The sequence below is a fragment of the Bison bison genome, unplaced genomic scaffold (genome assembly GCF_000754665.1).
Source record: "Bison bison bison isolate TAMUID 2011002044 unplaced genomic scaffold, Bison_UMD1.0 scf7180017864472, whole genome shotgun sequence".
NCBI lineage: Eukaryota > Metazoa > Chordata > Mammalia > Artiodactyla > Bovidae > Bison > Bison bison.
In genome coordinates this window covers 3,576,297-3,597,916 of record NW_011495033.1, presented here as the reverse complement: position 1 = coordinate 3,597,916, position 21,620 = coordinate 3,576,297, and the positions used below count along the sequence as shown (strand labels likewise).

The 21,620-nt window shown below is 57.3% G+C and overlaps 1 protein-coding gene across 1 annotated transcript in view; it reads right to left on the bottom strand.

Annotated features, from left to right (window-relative positions):
* Positions 1-21,620, bottom strand: part of MYO18A (myosin XVIIIA) — a 102,328-nt gene that overhangs the window by 6,789 nt on the left and 73,919 nt on the right. Inside the window, exons 24-43 of the mRNA XM_010861683.1 lie at positions 18,879-19,007; positions 18,019-18,162; positions 17,558-17,647; positions 17,299-17,418; positions 16,988-17,099; positions 16,312-16,439; positions 15,863-16,017; positions 13,999-14,122; positions 13,712-13,912; positions 13,051-13,161; positions 12,166-12,270; positions 11,743-11,889; positions 11,266-11,379; positions 9,563-9,679; positions 9,310-9,393; positions 8,754-8,891; positions 6,558-6,743; positions 6,034-6,173; positions 5,185-5,229; positions 1,955-2,077 (exon numbers count right to left, since the gene is read on the bottom strand). Of these exons, the coding sequence (XP_010859985.1) occupies positions 1,955-2,077; positions 5,185-5,229; positions 6,034-6,173; positions 6,558-6,743; positions 8,754-8,891; positions 9,310-9,393; positions 9,563-9,679; positions 11,266-11,379; positions 11,743-11,889; positions 12,166-12,270; positions 13,051-13,161; positions 13,712-13,912; positions 13,999-14,122; positions 15,863-16,017; positions 16,312-16,439; positions 16,988-17,099; positions 17,299-17,418; positions 17,558-17,647; positions 18,019-18,162; positions 18,879-19,007 (2,513 nt within the window). The remainder of the gene's footprint in view (positions 1-1,954; positions 2,078-5,184; positions 5,230-6,033; positions 6,174-6,557; positions 6,744-8,753; positions 8,892-9,309; positions 9,394-9,562; positions 9,680-11,265; positions 11,380-11,742; positions 11,890-12,165; positions 12,271-13,050; positions 13,162-13,711; positions 13,913-13,998; positions 14,123-15,862; positions 16,018-16,311; positions 16,440-16,987; positions 17,100-17,298; positions 17,419-17,557; positions 17,648-18,018; positions 18,163-18,878; positions 19,008-21,620) is intronic.

Below are 21,620 nucleotides of genomic sequence, written 5' to 3'. Positions count from 1 at the left end.
CCGATAGGCTGTCGAGCCGGGAGGTGCTGCGACGGGAACTGGGGGAGCCCGACAGCGAGAAGCTCAAGGAGGAGCGCACCCCGTCCTCGCCGCCGGAGCCGCGCCGGGGTGGCCGAGGAGGCCCGGCTGACCGGCGCTGAGACGGCCGAGGCCCGGTCCAAGTCTGAGCCCCAGCGCTTCTCCAGCCGGCTCGTGCGGCCCCCGACGCCGCCGGAGAGGACCGAGCCGCCCTCGTCTGGCTCCTCGGACTTTCTGGCCGAGCCCGGCTCCTCCTTGGGGCCCCCGCGGGCCTTCCGAGGGGGCCTCTCTGGGGAGGCCGGCCGCTCGCTCAGGGTGGTGAAGAGCGAATCCTCGTCCCCGGTGCCCCCGATGGAGTCCTTCAGGGTGAGCCGCTTTCGGTAGCTCAGCGAGCTGAGCACTGAGGCCGGCCTCTCCTCCACCCCCTTGCCCTCCTTCCCCGCGGTGCTGAGGGCGGTTCTGGCATGGATAGATTCGGGGGCAGCAGAGAGAGAATGAGAGAGAGAGAGAGGCATTAAACCCAGAGAATAAAGACACCGGGGGAGGGAGGAGGAGGAGGAGGAGGAAGAAGGAGAGCTCGCAGCAGCTCTGGCAAAGTGGCGCTGAGCACGTCGGAGGAAATGAAGCAAAATAATTTGCGTCAGTGAAAATAGCTTCACGGAGAATGTCATGTAAATTAGACTATTGTTCTATTTCATCACTTTTCCCCCTCTAAAACGTTTAGTTCAATTTATTTCATTGTCAACTACCTGGAGCCTGGTGCCACGCTGCGGTGAACGGCAGTGGGGCGGGGAAGGCAGCATTTTCTGCAATAACAAAATGTTTGGCCGAATACATTAAACCAATTAGAGGGGGGCTGGCTGGGTGTTTGTGGTGAGGGTCTGGGCTTGGCAAGGGGCCTCAGGGGCATTAGAGAAGGAATTGTGGTTGTGGCTTAGTTGCTAAGTCGTGTCCCCGGACTCTCTGCCACCCCCCTGGACTGTAGCCTGCCAGGCTCCTCTGTCCATGGGATTTCCCAGGTAACAATACTGGAGTGGGTTGCCATTTCCTTCTCCAGGGGATCTTCCTGACCCAGGGATCGAACTCGCGTCTCCTGCATTGGAAGGTGGATTCTTTACCACTGAGACACCTGGGAAGCCCTTGTGGGAAGAGAGGAATTACTCTTTCTACCCAGCACACCAGCTGTCTCTCGGAGGGGGTGGAACAGTGTGTTCTGGGGGATCAGGATGGCTCTGAGTTGGGAGGGGGTAGTCAGCAGAGAAGGGGTGGCAGGAGGGGTAAGAGCAGGGGACCCATGCTGGCCAAGAGGTGAGGAATGGGAATCGGAGTCCCACATTTCTGGGTTAGCTGCCTGTGCCATCAGAAGACCGTGACTGGCCTGGACAACAGGGGAGCCAGTTTCTGCAGTAGATGGGTGTTAGCAGAAAGCATAGCAGAGGCCAAGTGAAAAGACCAGAGGAAGAAGAGAACAGGCAGAGAATGAAGTGTGTCTGTAGCTGTGATGGGGAGTCAAGGGGAACCGAGGCCTCTTCTGCTACTATTCCTACCAAGACCTCAGAGGTCTAAAGCTGGCCCTGTCCAGGGTTGTGGGATCCAGAGTCTCCCTGTGCCCTATTTCAGTCTTGATTCCAAGGACACAAACCATCAGGCAGTTCGATCAACATTTGTTGAATGAATGAGTAGGGATGAAGTTAAACCTACACCAAACCAAAGCCCTGAGCCTGGTAAAGGAAATATTCCTTAGGCAAAATAATGGTGACGCAGACCCTGAGTTAAGAAGAAACCTGGCCTCCTGTGCATATCCTCTGTGCCGAGGCCCCTCCAGGCAAGAAAGAGACGCAGGTGGCGTGAGGCACACCCTTTGGGATCAAGGCACTGCTCATCCATCCCTGGGGCATGAGGTGGCCTTTGCTCTCAGTGAAGGCCACGTGCTTACCTGGAACTCTTCAAGCTGCCGTCGTCAGAAGCCGCCTTGGAAGGCCCTTTGTTTTTAGACAGCCATGACTTGACACCGTCGACCCGGTCCTCCAGCTCCGAGTCCACGTCTGAGTCCCCCTCGCTGTGGGATAAGGAGCAGAAAGGTAGGCAAGGCTGGGAAGAGGTGATGACCCACGGTCCAGGAGGGAGCACTAAGTGGCAGCAGGTTTGTCTCAGCGGGGGGTGGGATGCAGGGCGGCATGCACATCAGTGAGTCAGAGAGAACAAGAGAGGTTAGACCAGAGCACACCTTTCACAAAGACCCTGCCCCGCCCAGCAGGCCACACTGTGTGACAGCCACCAAGAAGACCCTGAGGAGCATGGAGGCACCTCCACCCCACTTTCTGGGACAAGCTGCTGTTCAGCCGACCGAGAATGACAGGGAGACCATCCATTCATCAATTATAGCTAAATGGCTCTTGGTTAAAAAGCGGAGTCAGGGGCCCTTCACCTCCTCCCTGAGGCCTGTTCTGCTGTTCTTGTCTGCCTGTTCCCCCACATGTGGCTACGGCTACTCCCACTTTCCATGACTTCACTGCAAAAGGAGGGTTGGTGGTGATGGGACGGAGAAGAGAAGGGCTTTATTATGACTTAAGTGAACTTGAACTTGGAGTCTCCTGGGCTGATGGCAATGCCAACCTGGGCACTACAGACTGTACCCCAGATCCGTCCTGAAGCTCCCCTTGGCCTTTCAGAAACAGAGAAAGGACAGGGCAGGGCAGCAGCATTTTCCAAGGGGCTGGTCACAGCTCCAAGATCCAAGCTGCACCAGGAGATTGGGGTGGGGGGCGCCCAGAAGTCCCCGGCAAAGGCTCTGTCTCTCCTAGCTCCTCTTCCTCCCTCAGGTAGCCTGTGGCTCTTGCTCCCCAAAGGCTTTTACTGGCCAAGCTGACCTGAGCCCTCTCGATAGCCCACAGGAGTCAAATTCTGATGCTGAAATCATGGAGATTTCTTCACAAAGCAGCAAGGGCTTGGAGACAGCTTCTGAGTGAGAATGCTTCTAGAATTCTGCAAAATGTCTGCTCACCATGTTCCCTGCTATGGATACGCTAGGATTTCTCCTTGATATAAATTTCCTTTCATCTGTGTCAACAGGAGCAGCCCCGTTCCTGAATTATGTTCTTGAATAAAGTCACACAGGCATGTACACACACACACACACACACACAGAGAAGAAACCACACCACCAGACACTGTTCTGGGGACTGTGAGACAGCAGGACTCGTGGGGAGGGGAATAAAGAGGCGTATTTTATGGGCTTCCGTCAAATACAGAATTATAACAAAGACGAGGCTGGCTGATGCCCCGGGTAAACAGGAGTTTAGTAGACAACCCCGAAACCGTTAATGCAAGCCCTGTGCCCATCTGAGCCCGGCAGATTTACTGTGGTGCACAGGCCCCATGGAACGCCAATACCTCCTGATTTATACACCCGTGCAAAAAACCTCCTTCTCCAGCTTCAGAGCCTGTAATTTATCACCACCGTTCATAACCATATTGATTGCCTTTAGAAAGGAGGTGCTGTATGCATCGCAAAATCTATGTCTACATGTTAAAAGTGTTTCTGTATAAATCTCCCTTAATACTGTGCTGTTTACTGCTTTCATTAAGGTTATGGCAATAACAACTGTATCTCTAAGTAAATCGAAACATTATTTTTCGCCCGCCTTAGCACACGCGCTCAATAACTTGGAGCTCCGGCTCAGGGCTGCCGAGGGGAAGACCCACACCACCCCTACACCACCCTCTACCATCAGCAGGAACCGGGCTAGGACTGCAGACCCCCGTGTGCCTGCATGAGTGCACACTGGTGTGTGTGCACGCGCATGTGTGCAGGAATTTAGAATGTGAACTGAAATGCGCATTTTATCAGGCCTCGAAGCTCCAACAGCCCAAGGATGGCAGGGCTGGAACACACAGGGGACACACAGTTATGGGCCCAGAATACGAATTTGCCTCCTTACATTCAGAGCAGCGCATGAGTTGAGAAGCTGGCCTGCCTGCCCTCGCCTTCTCTTCAGTTTCAAGCCTATAGAGGATGTTTGGCTTCTTTTCCTTAAATAATCAGGCCCGTAAACAAACTTCAGGGCCAGGCCAGCTCAGGGGGCAGTTGAAATTTTAAATGGTCGGAATTAAACCTCGTGTCAAATACAATTTATGTCCAGGCTCATGTGCTATTAGTTAACTGGGAGCCGAATCGCGGGGGAACAAACAAACGGAGACAGAACGGCGGGGGATATTAATTGTGTGTGACAACCGGGCTCCAGCGGCCCTCTATCACTGTTACACACTATTACATTTATCATTAGCTCTCACGGAGTCCTTTGCGCTGCCGCCAGCCCATCCTGGCCAGAGGAGTAGGCCTGCCAGCAAGAGGGGAGGGGTGGAAACCCAAGGCCGCCCTGGAATAACAACCTCTAAAGACCAGCCCTGTTGAATCTGACGGAGGATCACTTCGATCTAATCCTCCTGAAGGTGCAAGCATCTGCACCTGCTGTCCGGCTCCCACCCAGAAAGAAGGAAACGGAAAGGGGGTGGGGCTACTGGGCTCCCCCCACCTGACTGACAGCTCCGGCACCAATGCCTGGGGCCTCCTGCCCCGAGGAGCCCGAGGAGCCCACGGCGGGTACAGTAAACACAGCTGGCTGTGTTCCCTCCCCCTGCCACACAGAGCCTGCCACGCCATCATCCACAGTTGCTTGCTTTCTCCCAACAAGTAACTGTTAGATGCCTCTCTCCTTCTACCCCGTCTGCCAAAAGTAGGGGGGCGGACCTTTCAAAATGAAACACACCCACCTCTTTGACGTAGGTCAGGCTCCAAAGGAGCCCACAGATGGGGAGAAATCCAACCCAGATCTTCCCCCGCAAGAGGAAGAGGCCGGAAAGCGGCTACCAAGGGTATCCACTTTCTGATGGAGCCCCCATCCTGCTGACCAAGGATGTGGGGGCCAGAAGCCTCCCAGGTGGAGCACCCTCATGGCCTGCCCTCTGCCTCCGACGCAGGCCCTGGCCTGCTGCCCTGCCTCCCCCAGGACAGAGTCAGCCCGGTTAGCGTGAGAGACTAGCTGGAGGAGGAGTGGAGGTCATTGTGTGTCCACATGCGACATGCAGCACAGCGGGAGCCCGGGGTTAGGGGCAGTTAGACACCACGCGAGGAGAGGCAGAGAGCATGTGCGCTCCAGTCCTCACGGTTTATTCTTTCTTTTCTGATACTTTGTCACCATGTCCTGCAAACTGGAAACAGAAAGAAAAGGGTGGGCAAGGGGGCCAAAAGAACACAGAAAAGTCAACGGGCAAACCAGGGTGGACCCTTCAGCCGAGGACCCCCTCCTTCTTCAGCAAGACAAGGCTCTGGCTGGCTAAGACCAGGAGGTAGGACAGTGCTGTGCTCAGAGGGAGGCTCAGAGGGAGGTTGCCTAGGGTACCATTTCCCTGCCCCAAAGGAGCAGGCTTCCTGGACAGCCCAGGAGCAGGATGGAGTCCCAGCCTTCACGCGGGATGGGGGCAAATCCCGGGGCAGGAGGGTCTGCCCAGGGCAGCCTTAGGAGCTTCTCCAGAGCCTACCCCTACTCCAGACTCACCCCTACCGCTGGTCTGCCTGCCTCGTGACTGCCTCCTCAGCCTAAGACCACAAATCTCCTAAACCTTTCCCCGGGTGGGTTTTATGAGAGAAAATCTCTGGTACTGTAACAAGACACCACGGCCCTTAAATCTCTGCTGTCCCCAGAGTGGGGCAGGCGCCATCAGAAATGCAGCTAAACGGGGGAATAACTCATCTTGAACAGGCAGAGCTGGAGAGCCAGGTCCTGGGAGGCCCAGGAAGGGGAATGGAGAGGACGTGGGGAGGGCTTCTCACGTGGGCACCACCTGTCCAGCCCTCAGCCGCCGTCGGATGGGGGTTCGTGCTGGGGTCTGGCAGTGAGGGGAGGGTGGGCAGGCAGCTCAGTGGTGGGGAGACCCAGGTCACAGCTGTTCTACCTGGTCTGGAGGTGGTCAAGAGGGCCTCCGAGCCGGCCACAGTTGCCAGAGGCCCCTCACCTATTGATGAGGTCCTCGTTCTCGTCGCTCTCCATCTCGTCCTCAATGGCGGCTTGCAGGTCCCCGATGCGCTTGAACGCTAGTTTCAGATCAGCCTGCAGGCTCTGGTTAGCAGCTTCCAGACTCTCCAGATCCATCTCCTAGAAGGGAGAGGGGGCAGTCCAGTCCATGGGAGGGCTGGCGTCTTATCCAGCTGCCCCAGAAAAGGCTGGCTTCACATCTTTCCAGGCCAGCAGCAGCTCTGTGGGTGCTGCAGAGAACCTGCAGAACTTTCTCTGCCTTGGTGTGGCTGGGCTGTGGGGGCCGGGCCTCACCTGAGGCAGAGCTGGTGCCACCCTCCTTAGCCCCTAGCCTGCCCTCAGGCTTGGTGGACTATCTGTCCTCTTGGCACATTCTCATCCCTCCAATTCTCTAAACCATGGTTTTTTTGCAGCCCACCTCCACAAGCCCAGGGTGGGGAGGTGTGTGTTTAGCAGCCTCTCAGAGGGCTGCCGGCCTGCGGCCTCGTGGGTGGGGGGCATTACCAGTTCATGCTTCTTGCGGCTCGCCTCGGCTTCCTTCCTGGCAAGCTCGCCCATTTCCTCCTTGGTGTCCCGGAGCTGCCGCTGCAGCCTCTTGTTTTGCTCCTTCTCCCGGTTCTCAGCCGCCGCGCGCTGATCCCGTTCCTCAGTCAGCTTCTCCATGTTGTCCTTGAGCCGGCTGGCCAGGCTCTGGACAGGGCAGTGGAAAGAGAGATCCATCAGCGGGGCAGAGAATGGGGTGTGGCAGAGCGCCGGGCTCAGGTGGGCAAGCACTAAAGCCCCAGGGTGGGTGGCTCCCTTTGCCGTTCTATAAAAGGGGGAGAATAACACCTATTCCCCAGGGGTCTTTTAAGGCCCAAATAAGGTAAGCGATGTAACAGCACTCTGCAAGACGAAAGGTGCTACGTCACTATCACCACCATCACCAAGGTCGGAAGAGGGCTCTGTCTCGAGTCCATACTGACGCCATGTGCGGGGCCTCCACAGGCAGCAGGGCTTCCCCCAGAGACCCTAAACCCAGAACTCTAAAAGCCAGAGCCTGTGCTCAGAGGCAAATGACTTTACTGAGAATTCTGGATTGGGAGGAGACTAAACAGTCATCACATGCCAAACACAAAGCCATCCCTCTAAACCCGATGAATCTCTTTCCCCAGAAACTTGAACACGTTCCCCCTCCCAGGCCACAGGACGCCGAGCAGAGAACAACCTGGAGGTGGGGGCAGTGTGAGGGAAGCACCCTGCCTCTGGTCCTAATCTTGGACTGCCTCTGAGCCTAATCCTGGGCTCCGCTCTCGGCCCCTAGCCTCTATGTCTTGAAAAGATTAGAGTGCTAGGCTACATCTCTAAGGGCCATAGGTGTTTAACATTCTGCGCATCTAAACCACAGGACTGCTGTCTGAGCTGAAGGCAAAATGAGAGACAGAGCTGAGGAAAGGGACTGGGACCCTTGAGAAAAGGAGGCAAATGCTGCAGTCTGTTCACAGCCACCAGCCCACCGGCCTCTTCTGCCCTGTAATAGCTTTGGGGCCTGAGGCAACCTACTTAACCCTTTCTGTGTGCACACTGTGGACCAAAATATTACCAAGGCAGAGCACGGACTATTACTAAGCCTCCTCTAATTCTCTCTAGCTCTCTGGAGAACTGTGACCTTGTCTTAGGAGGTTCAGCCACATTTTCTCTAGGTCAAGGGTACTAATGCCCTCCGATGCCCACTGCCAGCCCCATGGTCACCTGGTTCCATCCCCATCCTCTTTCCTGCTCCACTGACTCATGGGTAAGGGGGAAAGAGGCAGGGATGCTCAGCACCCACAGCATGAACACACTTCTCATGGAGGCCAGTCAGCGCTCAGATGATGTCTGCACGCTCGAGATGGAGGAAAGGAAATAGGGAGAGAGGGGTGTAAATCCAGAGAGATCATTTTGCCGGCCTCTTTCTACCTACCTGCTCTGTTAGAAAGGCGCTGGAGCATGTGGGCTTTGAGAGAGTGGAACCGAAAGGATTAAATGTGGAGGATGGAGATTATAGTTAGGAGGGATGGAAAGAGAAGACGGGGGTGAACAGAAAAAGGAGAAGGGTTAGAGGGAAGAGAATGAAAAGTAGAGGGAGAGGACAAAGGGGATGGGGAGAAAGGAAGAAATAGCTCAGGGAAGTAAGGAAGGGAATGAGATTGGGGAGAAAACAGACTCTGAGGGAGAGGGAAAAAAATGGGGCAAAAATGGAGGAAAATGAAGAGGGAAGGAGAAAAGCAGAGACAGCAGGCATGGGGAAAATTGACGGAAAAGGGGAATAAGAAAGGGAAAGAGAAAGAGCAAGCGGTGAGATGAGAGGACAGACTCCAGCCCTTGAAGAAGTGGCGCCATCCGCTGCATATTTATGACCCTGCCGGAGAGCAGAGAGGGGACCGACGGGGGGAGCGCACGGTGGAGGAAAATATGAAGACGAAAAGCTAAGCTGCTGTGGTCCCTTGGCAGAAAGCACGCACGGAAACAGAATGTAAAGCAGGCAGGCTCCGCGGTGCCCAGAGAGCAGGCCGGGTGGGCGGGGGAGAAGGCACCCGCCCGTCAGCTGGCCTGGAAGCTTGGCAGAGGCCTCGGGGGTGCGGCCTCAGGCCTGCCCGGCCCTGCTGAGCATGCGTGGCTCCAGCCAGGGCCGCTCGGCCCTTCCCCACTACAGAAGGGATAGGGGAAGTGTGTGCCCACCTCCAGCCGCTTTACTTGGGTCCTTTCAAACTCCAGGCGTGTCTCCAGCTCCCGGATCTTAGCTTCCTGCCTGCTCACCAGGGACTTGTCCACCATGGACTGCTCCAGGAACTCCACTTGGCTCTGGAGGGCTTGTAGCTGGGGGGTGGGGGCAGGAAAGGAAGAAAGAACTGAGCCTGGAAAGGGAAGAGGGGCAGGTTCTGTACCCCCTTCCCTGCAAGATCACCATGGTGACCAGAAGGCTGGACAGGGAGCTGGAAGGATGGGTCCCTGAGACAGGGGCACCCCCCAACCTGACCCTGTGCTGACAAACATTTTGCCCTTTGGAGAGAAAGGAGAGAACTAAGGACCAGAGAGGGAATAGAAATGCAAAATGAGGCAGTTGAAGCCAAAAAACGTCTGCTCTGGTGACATGGCTCCAAGCCTAGGCCTTTGCACTCACTGACGCTGACTGATGGCAGAGAGAAGCGCGTGTGAACCTGTGAGCTTGGGAGCTGGTCCCCACGAACAGGGACCCTGTCACCCTCTCTTTACCAAGGGAAATCCTCGTCCCCACCTTCTCCTGCAGCTCTTGCTTCTCTTTGTTGGCTTCTTCCAGCTGAGCCTGGAGATCATTCATCTGAGCCAGGTCCCGGGAGGCCTGGGAAAGGAAAGAGTACCGAAGCAGGACTTCCCATGAGCACCAAATTCCAGCGCGCTCTGCTCCACTTGGAGGGCCAGGGCACACAGGCACCGTGACAGGGACCTACGAGGAGGACCAGGGGACGGTGCCCGTGCAGGGTGTGGCGGGGCACACCCGGGCAGGGTACCTGAGCCACGGCCGCCTTGTGCTTCTTCATCAGCTCGTTCATGTCCTCCTGATCCTCCTCCAGCCGGTTCTGGATCTCATTTTTCTCACGCTGAAGGCGGCTCAGCTGCTCCTCCAGCTGGACAGAGGCAAAGACAGACCAAGAGCATCAGGCCTGGCGTGACTAATGGCTCTGGGTGGGAAGACTCAACCTCCTTTGGCCACCACCCGTGGGAGGAGCTAATGATGGGGCCAGGCCGACCCGCTGGAGGGGGTGCCAGGACCAGTGATGCTCAGGGAGCTGCCTGTCCTGCCCTGCTCTGGGCCTGGGAGCTGAGTGGAAGGACTGTCTTTGCAGCTTAGGCAGCATGTGTGTGTGTGCTAAGTCACTTCAGTCATGTCCAACTCTTTGCAAGTCTATGGACTATAGTCCACCAGGCTCCTCTGTCCAAGGGATTCTCCAGGCAAGAATACTGGAGCAGGTTGCCATGCCCTCCTCCAGGGGATCTTCCCAACCTAGGGATGGAACCCATGTCTCTCATATCTCCAGGATTAGCAGGCAGGTTCCTTACAAATAGTGCCACCTGGGAAGCCCAGCTCAGGCAGACCCTGGGCTAAATGACAGCTGCTTCCCCACAGCTCTTTGGAGGCTAATGAGAAGGCAGAAAAGGTCCACCCAGAACCAAACGACCCATCGTCCAGCACTAGCGGCTAGGCCTTAACCTCTGCCCTCTCCAGGCCCCAGGGAAGGATCCCTCAAATCTGTGAAGCTCTCCTGGCCTGCACTGGTGTTCTCCCCCGGGACTGCCTGCTTCCTGACCATCCAGTCCCCACGGCCAGTCCACTCCTGTAGGGAGGAGAAGAGACAGCCAACAGCAGCTTCAGGAAATGAATGAATCTATTAGCCAGTAATTCCAAACCAAAATGACTACGTTGGCTCCTTCTCTGCCCCCATCCATCTTGTTACTGGGCTGCGGGGAGCTGGGGATGCCTCCGCCAAGAAATTTATTAACTTGGATTTAAATAAAATGGTAATTTTATAACAGCCTTTTTTAACACAATTAAGGAATTTGAATTACTCACCTGAAAACTGCTGAGGAGCACAAATGTCACAGGGATAAATCAAGCCCAGGAGACTGGCATCTCTCTGCAGCTGGGGGACTAGCTGGGGGGCCAGGGAGCTCAGAGCCAAGCCCAGCCTCCTCCCCTGCCCCGTTCCCTGCCCGAGGAGGTATACCAGCGGCCGCATCCCAGTAATGAGCTCTCGGCCGATGGATGGGCCATGGGAGAGGTGGGGAATTAAAAGGGAGGCATTAAATAAGCGCTCTAATTAGCTGCCGCTTGGGCTTGTCAGTGGGGCTGGCCGGGGGCAGGGGAGGGAAACAGAGTCATCCCGTCCTCTTATCGGTGCTTCTGCTAATCTCTAGGTACCTGTTTACATCCCTCAGCCACATTAGCTGCTTTATTTATGGTGTTGGGGCCTGTGGCCAAGCTCCCACAGGCAGGTGGTTAAACAGGGAGATGGGCCCTCGCTGGCTTCCTCCTCCGTCTCGCCGCCCTCTCCCAGGCCTCTAAGTGGGGAGAGGCAGAGGAGTGGAGGCCTACTCTCCCTGCAGAAAGTCCTGGGCTGGGGAAGGAGCCTTGTTTGGCGTAAAAGGAGCCACTGTCATGGCTCCGTTGTCCCTCAGCCGCCCGAGTCCGGCTCTGCACACCCCGCGTCCTTACCGCTGTCTTGGCCTTGGCGATGTCATCGATCTGCAAGTGCAGGTCTTCGATCTCCACCTCCATCGCTTTCCGAGCTTTCACGGCCGCTGCACACGTGAACTCTGACTCCTCCAACTGAACACAGCCAACCCCACCCCCGCCCCAGGGAGGGACATCAGCCACTCCCCAGGGACAGGAGGGCTGTGCAGGGGGCTCCCCGGGGAGAGGGAACCTGGCACTCTCCTCCTTCTCCTCTGTTCACTTCAGACCCCAGGGCTGTGATGCGTTATGAGTGCACTGACTTCTCTGCCCACGACAGGGTGGCAGGTGTTGGGCCATCCACATCACTCTGGGCTTGACTGTCATGCCTACAGCACACGCTGACCCTCAGGAGTCCAGCTTCTCCCCGCTTCCCTATCACCGTCCTTCCCAAGGATTCAAGAACCACTGGCAGGGGCAAGAGGGAGAGGGAACTGATGACATCCTGTCTGCGGATACCTGGTTCTTCAGCTGGGCGATCTCCCTCTTGCTGGGTGCATTGTTCTTCAGGTGATCCAGCATGATCTGGGCATCTGCCAGCAGGGCCTTGGTGCGCTTCAGGTCTTTCCGGAGCCGCTTCTCTGACTCAAAGTCCCGCTGGTTCACCTGGGTGGACACCAAGGGCTGGGGCTCTGGGCTCCGCCATAGGGCCTCTGCTTGTCTTCCCTGAGCCCCCTCCTCGCCCTGCCCTCACTCTCAGAGATGCCTTAATGAGCAACGATAGTGGCAGGGCTGGGATCACACCAGCCGAGGTGAGAAAGCCCGGTGTGCCCTGGGTGGTGATCACCCTCCTGCAGATGATCACCCTCCTGGCAGGGCCCTACAGAGCCAGCGCCTTCCTGCTCCCGGCTCTCCCCGCCGCAGCCAGCGGTCTCTGCTCACCTGGTCACTGAGTGTGGCCAGCTTGCCCTCCAGCTCCCGCTTCTCCCGCAGCACCTTCTGCTTGTCCTCGTACTCTTCCTCAAGCTGTACTTCCATTTGCTTTAACTGCAAATAGGGGCCCATGGGTCCCTTCAGAGTCAGGTGCCAGCCAGCCCCTTCCCTGCTGGACCCCCCTGCACCCCTGGGAGAATAGTGGGGTAGGGGCTGAAGATGGATGACCTGGAGGGGCATACCCTGAACTCAAAGTTCCCAGGGTTTCAGAGCAGCCTTGGAGGGAGGGGAGGGACAGCAGGCCACGAGCAGCGGCGTAGGCCCAGGTGGGAGCTCTTGTTCCAGAGCCTTTGTGCTTGCAGCTTGGCACAGAAAGCAGGGGGGTGTTAGCTCCCTAAGGGCCTGGGCCTCTCTATGGACCCTCAGAGCAGCACACATCCTGGCCAACGCCAGGATCCCAAGCAGAACTTCCCAGTCCTGAATAGCAGTGGAATATAGTGAAGGATGGGGAAGCCTGGCGTGCTGCAGTCCATGGGTCGCAGAGAGTCAGACATGACTGAGCGACTGAATGACAACAGAGGTAAAGAAAACAGAAAAGCCCTTACTTTAGATTTGTTTTTTAATTGAAATATAGTTAATCTGCAATGTTGTGCCAATCTCTGCTGCACGGCAAAGTGATTTCGTTATGTACATAGAGACATTCTCTTTTAAAAAGTGTTCTTCTCCATTATGCTTTATCACAGGATAATGAATATAGCTCCCTGAGCTATAGGGTAAGACCTTAGTGTTTATCCATCCTATATATAATAGTTTACATCTGGAAAAGTAATTACTGTAAAGCAGTGATGGAGGAACCAGTGTTTCTACTGGACGGGTCAGAGCCAACTGGTTTACCTTCTTCTGACATGACTGCCGGGCCTCCTCCACCTCCTCATCCCGGTTCTCCATCTCCTTGGAATGGGTCTGCCTCATCCGCTCCATCTCCATCTCAAGTCGCAGCTTGGCCTGCAGGTGGATGGGAGTAAGGGCTGGGTTTCTTCTCTGGAAGCACCCCGACTCCTCCCCACCACGTCCCGATCGGCCGCTCTTCCTGGGCTCGGGAGCAGGAACGTCTCTGCCAGCAGTTCCCTGTGCTCCCACCTTGCTCTGGTGGCAGCTGGCTTCTCCAGAGAAACTGAACTCCTTTACTAGAGGCCTGGCACAGGCCCAGGGAAGGCTGCTGGGTGCGGGGGCAATCCTGCCGCTTTTCCACTTGGCCTCGGGGCTCTAGCTGCCTGAACTGACACGGTGGCTCAGTGGCAGGCTGGACGGGCTCACGGCCTTCCAGCTACCCTGCCTCCTGAGCCCCTCACCAGTGGAGCTCAATTAAGATCTGCTTTCATGGAAAGTGCCGTGAAAAAGCTTAATTATCTTCACACTGTGGCTGGCACAGATCAGGTGCCCCCTCAGTACTTTGTGAATAAGAGAAGGGATGACCAATTGGATTTAGGATCTCGTCCTCCTCTGCCCCACATGGAGAGGACAGTGCTGCCTCCCTTGGCCCAGCCCTCAGCACCTGCTCCAGCATCTGGATGGTCCCCGCCTGCTCGTCCAGCTCCTCCTCCTGATCCTTAACCTTGGCCTCCAGGTCTCGGAGCTGTTTCTTGACCTTGGCCAGAGAGGCTTCATCCTTGGACTCTTGGGAGGAAATGTCCTGGAGCTCGGCCTCCAGTGACACAACCTTCTGGGTGAACCCCGCAATGTCCATATCTTTTTCCTGGAGGGAAAGAGAAGATGAGGCTGGTCCTGGGCGAGCCTGAGCCTGGGGCGGGGGAGGTATGGACGGCAGGCAGCTCCACGCACCTCCATCTGCTGCTTCAGGCTGAAGGCCTCAGCGAGGAGCATGTCCTTCTCCCGCTGCAGTTTCTCCCGCTGCAGCTTCTCTCGCTGGGCCTCCTCATGTGCTTGAGAGAGCTCGCTGTCGAACCTGCCAGGGAGCATGGCCATGGCGGCTCCATCAGATGAAGGAAGAGTCACGGCCCCCAGCACCCGGAGGCTGCCAGGAAGTGGTGCCACAGACCCAGACAGGGTGCAAGACGGGAGGACTCATGCAGCCTGAGCTTGGGGCCAGCGCAGAGGGGTTACAGGTCAGGCCACCAGGGCCCTGCTGAGCAACCTGGTCTGGGCTTGAGGGGTGGGGGAGCATTTCATCAAGGGGGCCTAAGAGGGACCCACAGACTGCTTCCAGGGAAAAAGTGGACAGACTCTCCTCTGGCATTAAGTCTCAGCCTTTTCTCTTTCAACAGATCAAAGGATAGGAAGAGGGACCAGGGTGAAGGCAGAAGGGGTGTCAGAAGGGGTGGAAATGAACATCCTGCCTCATCTCACGCACTTTCTACAGCTCTAGACGGGCCACATCTGGGCCCCAGCTTCTACCCAGGCCTACCTGTCCCAGCAGCACCCCATCACCCCAGGACACCCCACCCCGGGCTGGGGACCCCATCCCCCTGTGCCCAGTTGGCAGCATGCTTCAAGAGGGAACGCGGGCCATGGCCGGGGTGGGGGGTTCCTCCTTTGTTCCTCCACTTCCCAGCCTTCCATCTCCTGCCCAGTGACTCCAAACAAGGAGCAAATTGCTGAAATTCCTCTTAACACCTTCCTGGAATAGCTAATTGGGTTCCTGTCCCTGTAGAAAACTGACAAGCTCACTCCCATCCCAACCCCACGTTAAGGAAAAAAAAAAAAAGTAAGAAAACTCCAGGCCCGCTGAAACTTAATAAGTTACCCAGCAGGGAGTGCAGCAAGATAGTAACTAGGTCGAGCTGGCACTGTCATGGGGTGCTCCAAGGGGGGGCCCCTAAGGGTGCCTGCCTCTAGGTAAAAGGGAGGGTAGGGGTACAGATAAGAACCAGGGGAGCAGAGAGTCAGAGAGCTGGGGGAGAAGAATATAAGGCTTTCCTAGTGCCCCTCACTTGGCAATGAGCCCAGGAGGCCGAGGGTAACCCCGGGTCCCTGGAGGGACCCAGCCCTGCCCTCCTTACCCCCAGGGCCATGGGGCTGTCCCTTCACAAAAGCAACCGGTGCCTCTTCTGAGAACCCGTCCTCTGCAGAGGGGAACTGGGTGCTCACCCCATTCCCTGGAACGTCCTGCTGTTCCCAGAATGTGGGGGTTCCTCCCTGTTGCTAATAAAGGTGTCCCATTCCCATCCTGGCCTGGGAAATTAATTTAGACTGGCTTTTCTCCTGCGAGGGCTGTCCCCCCTACCCTTGCCACTTCGGGGCATTATCATAATGAGATGGAAGTGGCAGGTAGTTTAATGACATTAGCCAGGAGTCTGTGTTTGTGTAGCTGAGGCAACAGGGCGGGGTGGGGGGGCGACAGGAATGGGGAGCCGGGTTTGGGGGGTGCAAGGGGCAGGACCACCGTGGAGTGGTTCCTGCATGGGGCCTGGCTGACGCTCATCCTTCTAGATCCCAGGCAGGGTAACAGCACACACTGGGGTGTGAGGGAGGCAACATCTGAGAGCAGAGCCCTGAGCAGGCCGTCAGGAACGCTGTGGTCTACATGCGCCTTGGAGGTCAGAAGTCAGACCCTGACTCCTATTCCAGGGCGAGGGACCAGGCAGATGAGAGGGCCAAATTCAGGCCCTCTCGTCTCTCCTCCCTGGAGGGAGGCAGGGAACTGCTCAAAGAGGCCCGCTGCATCCAGGCCAGGGGACCCACCCACCTCCTCTGCTTCTTCTCCAGCTCGTGGTTGCGGACCTGCTGGCCCTCCAGGTGCAGCTTGGTGTCCTGCAGCTCAGCTGTCAGCCGCTGGCACTTCTTCTTGAGCTGCTGCAGCGTCCGCTGGCTCTCATCACTATCTGCCTGCAGGTCCCCAAGCTAGGGGGGCGAGATGGGGGTACAGGGTCAGTGGCCCTCGAGAGGCCTGGAGGTACTGGTGGAGGAGGTGAGGAGAGGGCAGTGGGTGAAGGAAAGGGTGGTCTGGGGACCAAGGATGAAGTCAGTCTCGTCCAGGGAATCTAAGACACTCTGACAGTAGTCTGCCCTTGGGTGTCCCTCACATCCAGCGCCAACCCTTCCCTGTGCTCCCAGGGTCTGCCTGGCTCACTGGCCATTCCCCACGCCAACATGTGGCGCCCAGCCCCTCTCCACACCTCTCCAGCACCAGCCCACCCGCCTCTCCAGCTGCCTCTTGCTCTGCTGCTCCACCTCCAGCTTGTCCTCAAACTCCTGCTGGAGCCGTTTCTTGGTGAAGTCCACCTCCCGCATGGCTCGCTCATACTTCAGACGCCACTCGCCGCCTGTGGGGTGGGGGCAGACAGCGGATGAATGAGATGCTGAGAGTCCCCGAGAAGGGGTGGAGGGGGATGAAGGCTTGGGGAGCAGATGGAGTCAGCCAGAGGGACTCAGAAAGGTCCCTGGATCAGTGACTTCCTTCCAAGGCAGAAGGAGCCACTAGCCGGGAGAAGCCTAGAGAGAGTGATGCGGCCCCATGTGCTGTCTTCTCCCAAGGACCGCCAGACCATGGTCCTCAAACATTGTCATTATCATGGTTGCTGCGGTGGATTAGTTGCTAAGTCATATCTGACTCATGCCACCCCATTGACTGTGGCCTGCCAGGCTCCTCTGTCCATGGGATTCTCCAGGCAAGAATACTGGAGTGGGTTGCCATTGTTACCACCTTCCATGATAATCCCCTGCACTTATTGGGACCTCTACTTTCTCATCAATTTATTTCACGTAGCCTTATAACAGCTCTACAGACAGGAGACGAGGGGTGTGGTTGCCTAGGGGGGGCTTCAGAACTTGCCACTCAGGCCATGGCCAAGTCCTCCGGCCTCTGACCCACCTGTGTCACCATCAGCCACTTCCCCGTTGATCTCAGCTGCCCGGATGAGACGGGCCTCCATCACCTCCATCTCCATCACCTCCATCTTCTTCTTCAGTGCATCGTACTGGGTCTGCAGAGAGGTGGTTATGTGCCGTGCTGCCCCACCCCCTCACTCAGTACCGCCCGTGCCCCTGAACCACACAGACCATGGTCACAAGCTTACCAGGGCAGACAGGGGTGCTAGGCTGGTGGCAAGGATGCCATGTGTCTTAGGGGGACCAGACAGGCACTAGCATGTGTGGCAGCCACTAGCTCAGCCCTGCCCTCACCTGCAGCTCCTTCATCTCCTTCTCAGCCCGGAGCCTCTCCGCGGTCTCTGCGTCCAGCAGCTGGGAGGCGGACTCTCCTGTGTTACGTTCATCCGTCAGCTCCGATGTCAGCTCTGAGATCTGATGGGGGAGGGAGTCACCACCCGTTGACTGCCTCACTCAGCTGGAACAGTTGTGGGGGGGTGGCTGGGGGGCCTCCTGGGCCGGGCACCCTGCAGAGGGGGGTCGGTCTGGCTGGTGCTGGGAATCACTCACTCACCCGGGTCTCCAGCCGGTCACTGCTGAGTCGCAGCTCGTTCCGCTCCTTCTCCACTTTCTCGAGCTTGCTCTTCAGCTGCTGGATCTCCTCCTAGGGCGCAGGAAGGAGGGCAAAGTAAGGCAGAGCCCCTGGGAGATGCTGGGGCAGGATCTGTACCCCTGGGGTGACCCAAGCTGGTGAAGCTCAAGCCGTGACATGAGGGAACTGGAAGCCACCGCCTGCCTGGGGCTCCTTCCCTAGACCCTTCCCCATGGGCGGTGGACGCCTGAGGTTTTATCCTAAGAGGATACCCGGGGGCTCAGCCAGCACCCTAGAAGGACGCCTTCTGTTTGCTGGGCATGGTTCAAGGACACCAGCTCTGTGGACTGCAAAAAGGAGCACTGGGGAGCCCAAGACAAGTTGGCAAAACTCTGGCCCACGTGGATGAAGTTCAACCCTCCCCTCCCCGGGCTGTTCCGTACGTCTTTGTTCCGGATCTGCTCTTCTGACAGCTGGACCTCGATGAGGGGTCTCACGGTGGTGAAGAGCTTCCACCAGGGCCAGTCCTTCACCCCTTTGTTCTTCTTGATGTTCTTCTGCACGCAGCGAATGGCCAGGTCCTGGATCTAAGTTGGGGTGGGGGTGGTGCTCAGCAGGCTGTCAGACCCGAGTCCAGCCAGGATGGTCCCCGCCACCAGCCCCAGGCTCTGGGGCTGCCCCTCTGGCCACTGGACCCACCTCAAGTCAAACACTCCCTGAGCCACCCCTTGCCCCCAGCCTCCCTCCAATCCTCAGAGAGTGGGCGGCAGAGAGTGCGGCCCCTGGAGCACCGCACTGGGCACTAACCGATCTGCCATCATTAGGAATAATTTCGTCTGCTTTATTTGCTGCCTGATTATTTCCAGCACGCCGGCCTAGATGTGCTATAAAACCTAATCTTGCTGAAACACAAGAGGCGGCGGTGCTGGCTGTTTTATGGACTTGCTAATAAGAAAAGGAGTCGCTGACACAGCTCCTTAATCTTCATGGAGCAGCCTGCGATCCCTAGCCCACCTTTGCCTGGGCCCTGCTCCTCACCACCCAGCCTCGGACCAGGCCACACGGTCTCATCACCAGGCACACAGGCACTCTGGCTGGCAGGGGGCTGCTGCTCATCCCCTGCCCTGGCCCAGGGTGCCCCTGGGAGGTCCTGCCTCTTGTCCCCCAGACAAAGATAACTCACAGCCCCACGCCCAGCCTCCTGCCCCATGGGAATGTCCCTCCCAGTCCCACCCCGACCCTTGGAGCTCAGCTCTGCCCGGATAGGCTGGGTAAAGGGACCAGGCTGTCCCTGGAGCAGCACCTTCTTCTTCTTGAAGTGTTGCCGGGCCAGGTAGCCCCTGCAGGCCGCTTGGAACAGGGTTAGGTTCCTGCTGGTTTGTTCATCTCGCTGCTCCTCCAACCGTGCCAATGTGCCTGCCCGGAAGAACACCTGTGGAGACATGGGCCAGATGAAGGTGGGGAAGGAGAGAGGCAGGGGGCAGCCCGGTAGAGGAACGAGCAGCTGGAACAGAAAACCAGCAGGCCCAGGGCGTGGCCCTTGGCCTGGGGAGAGCCTAAAACCCTGGTGTCTAAGGGGGAGGAGGGCTGGCAGCTGGGGAGGCTTGGGAGGGAGTACTGTGGGAAAGAGACGAGGGAGACGGAGGCCAGAAGGAAGTCATCTGGGACAAGAAGGATGTGCTGTGGACGCCCCGCAACACCGCTGGTGGCTTCGTCCCCAGGGCCACCCACGCCCCTGTGCCCACGGCCACCACGGCCACCACAGGTCCAACCACAGATTCCAGCCACCTGGGATCAGGGGATGGCATGCGTGTGAAGGAAGGAAATACCAGGCAGCAGCGTGCAGAGAAGGGAGAGGGTGGGGAGGGGGCCCCTTCTCCGCATCCTCCCCACTCAGTTTCATTCCAGACCGTCTCCTCTTTCATGTGCCAACACCCACCCCCACACCCAGGTTTCACCTCGTGAAAAAACCGGTGGGGTGGGCAGGGGTTGGCCCAGGCAAGGGACCTGTCATACAGGTTTGGGGGTAGGAGGGAAGATGTGAGAGGAACCAGCTGGGCGCCCCCACACCTGGCCTTTCCTCTCAGTCTTCTCTGCCCTGAGCTGGGCCTGGGTAAAATTCTCTGTGCTAAGAGAAGAAGAAGAGGGGGAAATGGGCAGGTGAAAAAAAACAGGACTCTGGTATCCTCAGAGAGGGCAAAGGCCGTGGAAGTATAGACCACCACCACCAAGCCCAGAAGACAGAATATTCACTTTGGAGGGGTACAGAGGAGACATGAACTCCATAGGAAACAGCACCAATAGGTATGGCGTCCCCAGGCTTCCCTCCAAGGAAGGAGTGGGGAGACGGCCGCACTTTCTGCTGGGAACGTTTTGTCTCCTGGCAGGAACCGAGTACCGTGGGGCTGGCCTTGGAGAAAGCCAGCTCAGTCCTCCACAACACATAAGGCTGAGCACCGGGCATCTCCCGTGGGTCTCAGCCCTCTCTGAGCCTCCGTGTCCCACAGTGCGGAAGCCTGAGATTCCACAGCACGTGGGGAAGACCCAGGTCCCTGGAGGGAGGGGGCCAACGTGCTAGTGGTCAGCACGCAGCTGTCTGACTAGGCAGAAGCAGCGAGATGCCAGGGAGGGGGATGAAGAATGGCCCAGAAACACACGGAGACTCTGGAGAAATGGTGGTGCAGAGTCGAGAGTAGTGAGCCTCTCTTAACAGCTGTCTGTGCCATTGAGTCTTTTGGGGTATTAGGTGAAATCTCAGGGTCATCTCCTCCCCCAGACATACCCATCCATACATATTTTACAAACAAAGTCAGGGAGGCTCTTAAACCCCCAAACTTCCTTGCCTGAGCTCCACTCCCAGCCACCTGTGGGATGAGATGGAGACCGCTTTTCCTCTGGAACAATGTGACAAACACACAGGAATCCTCGCTTACCACCACAGCCTGTGTGCGTGCGTGCTAAGTCGCTCAGTCGTGTCCAGCTCTTTGCGACCCCATGGACTGTAGCCCACCAGGCTCCTCTGTCCATGGGATTCTCTAGGCAAGAACACTGGAGTGGGTTGCCATGCCCTCCTCCAGGAGATCTTCCTGACCCAGGGATCAAACCTGTATCTCCTGTGGCTCCTGGACCACAGGGGAATCCTTCACCGCTGAACCACTAGGGAAGCCCAACCGCAGCCTAGAAACCCAGAAATTTCTCTTTCAAACCAGATGTCAGCAAACATCTGACTTTCCCCCTAATTCTGCTCTGAGGATGAGTGGGCTCTGGGGCTCACCGGCTTTAGCAGGTGCCTGGGACGATGCCGAGAGACAGACACAGCAGCTGGGAAGAGGACCAGCCTGGACAGGCCCTCTACTACCCAAGACATGCCTTGGAGACGGTGCCATCCCCCCAAGGCTAGCCAGCAGCTCAGCCTGCCAGTCCCTGGATGGGACCCCACCCAGAGAAAGACCAAAGAGGCTGTGGTGAAAAAAATCTGACTTCAGGCTTCCCAGGGAAGAAGAACTTAGAAGTGGGGAGGAGGAGAGGAAGGAGCCAGACACAGCAGAGACCAAAACCCGAGAGACGACACGGAAGAGGGCGGGACCACAGGAGGCAGAGAGAACCAGGAAAGCAGCAGAAAATAGCAGAGCCCGAAACCAAGGAACACAGACCAGCAGGGACTGCAGGGGCCCAAAGAAAAAGGAAAAACCAGGGACAGCAGACCCAAAGACAGGAGGACAGGAAAGGGATTCCCAGGGAAAGAGGGAGGGAGGGAGGGGGCGGTAGGAATCAAAATCATGACTCAGAACACAGAGCAGGGAGAACAGAGCTGAGGAGTGGAGCGCGAGCCCTTTCTGCAAGCATCCCCTGCCACCTCACTCTCCCCACGAGTTCCCTCCCTCTCTGCGGACAGATGGACAGTCCAGAACCCTCCCCGGGACTCCCCACGGCTCTCTGCCCACCTCGGCCCTTGGAGCACGTCCGTGGATGCTGCCTGTCAGCCTCCCAATCTCAGTAGGGGGACACGCAGGCTCCCAGCCCCGAGGGAGGGACGCCCGGCTGG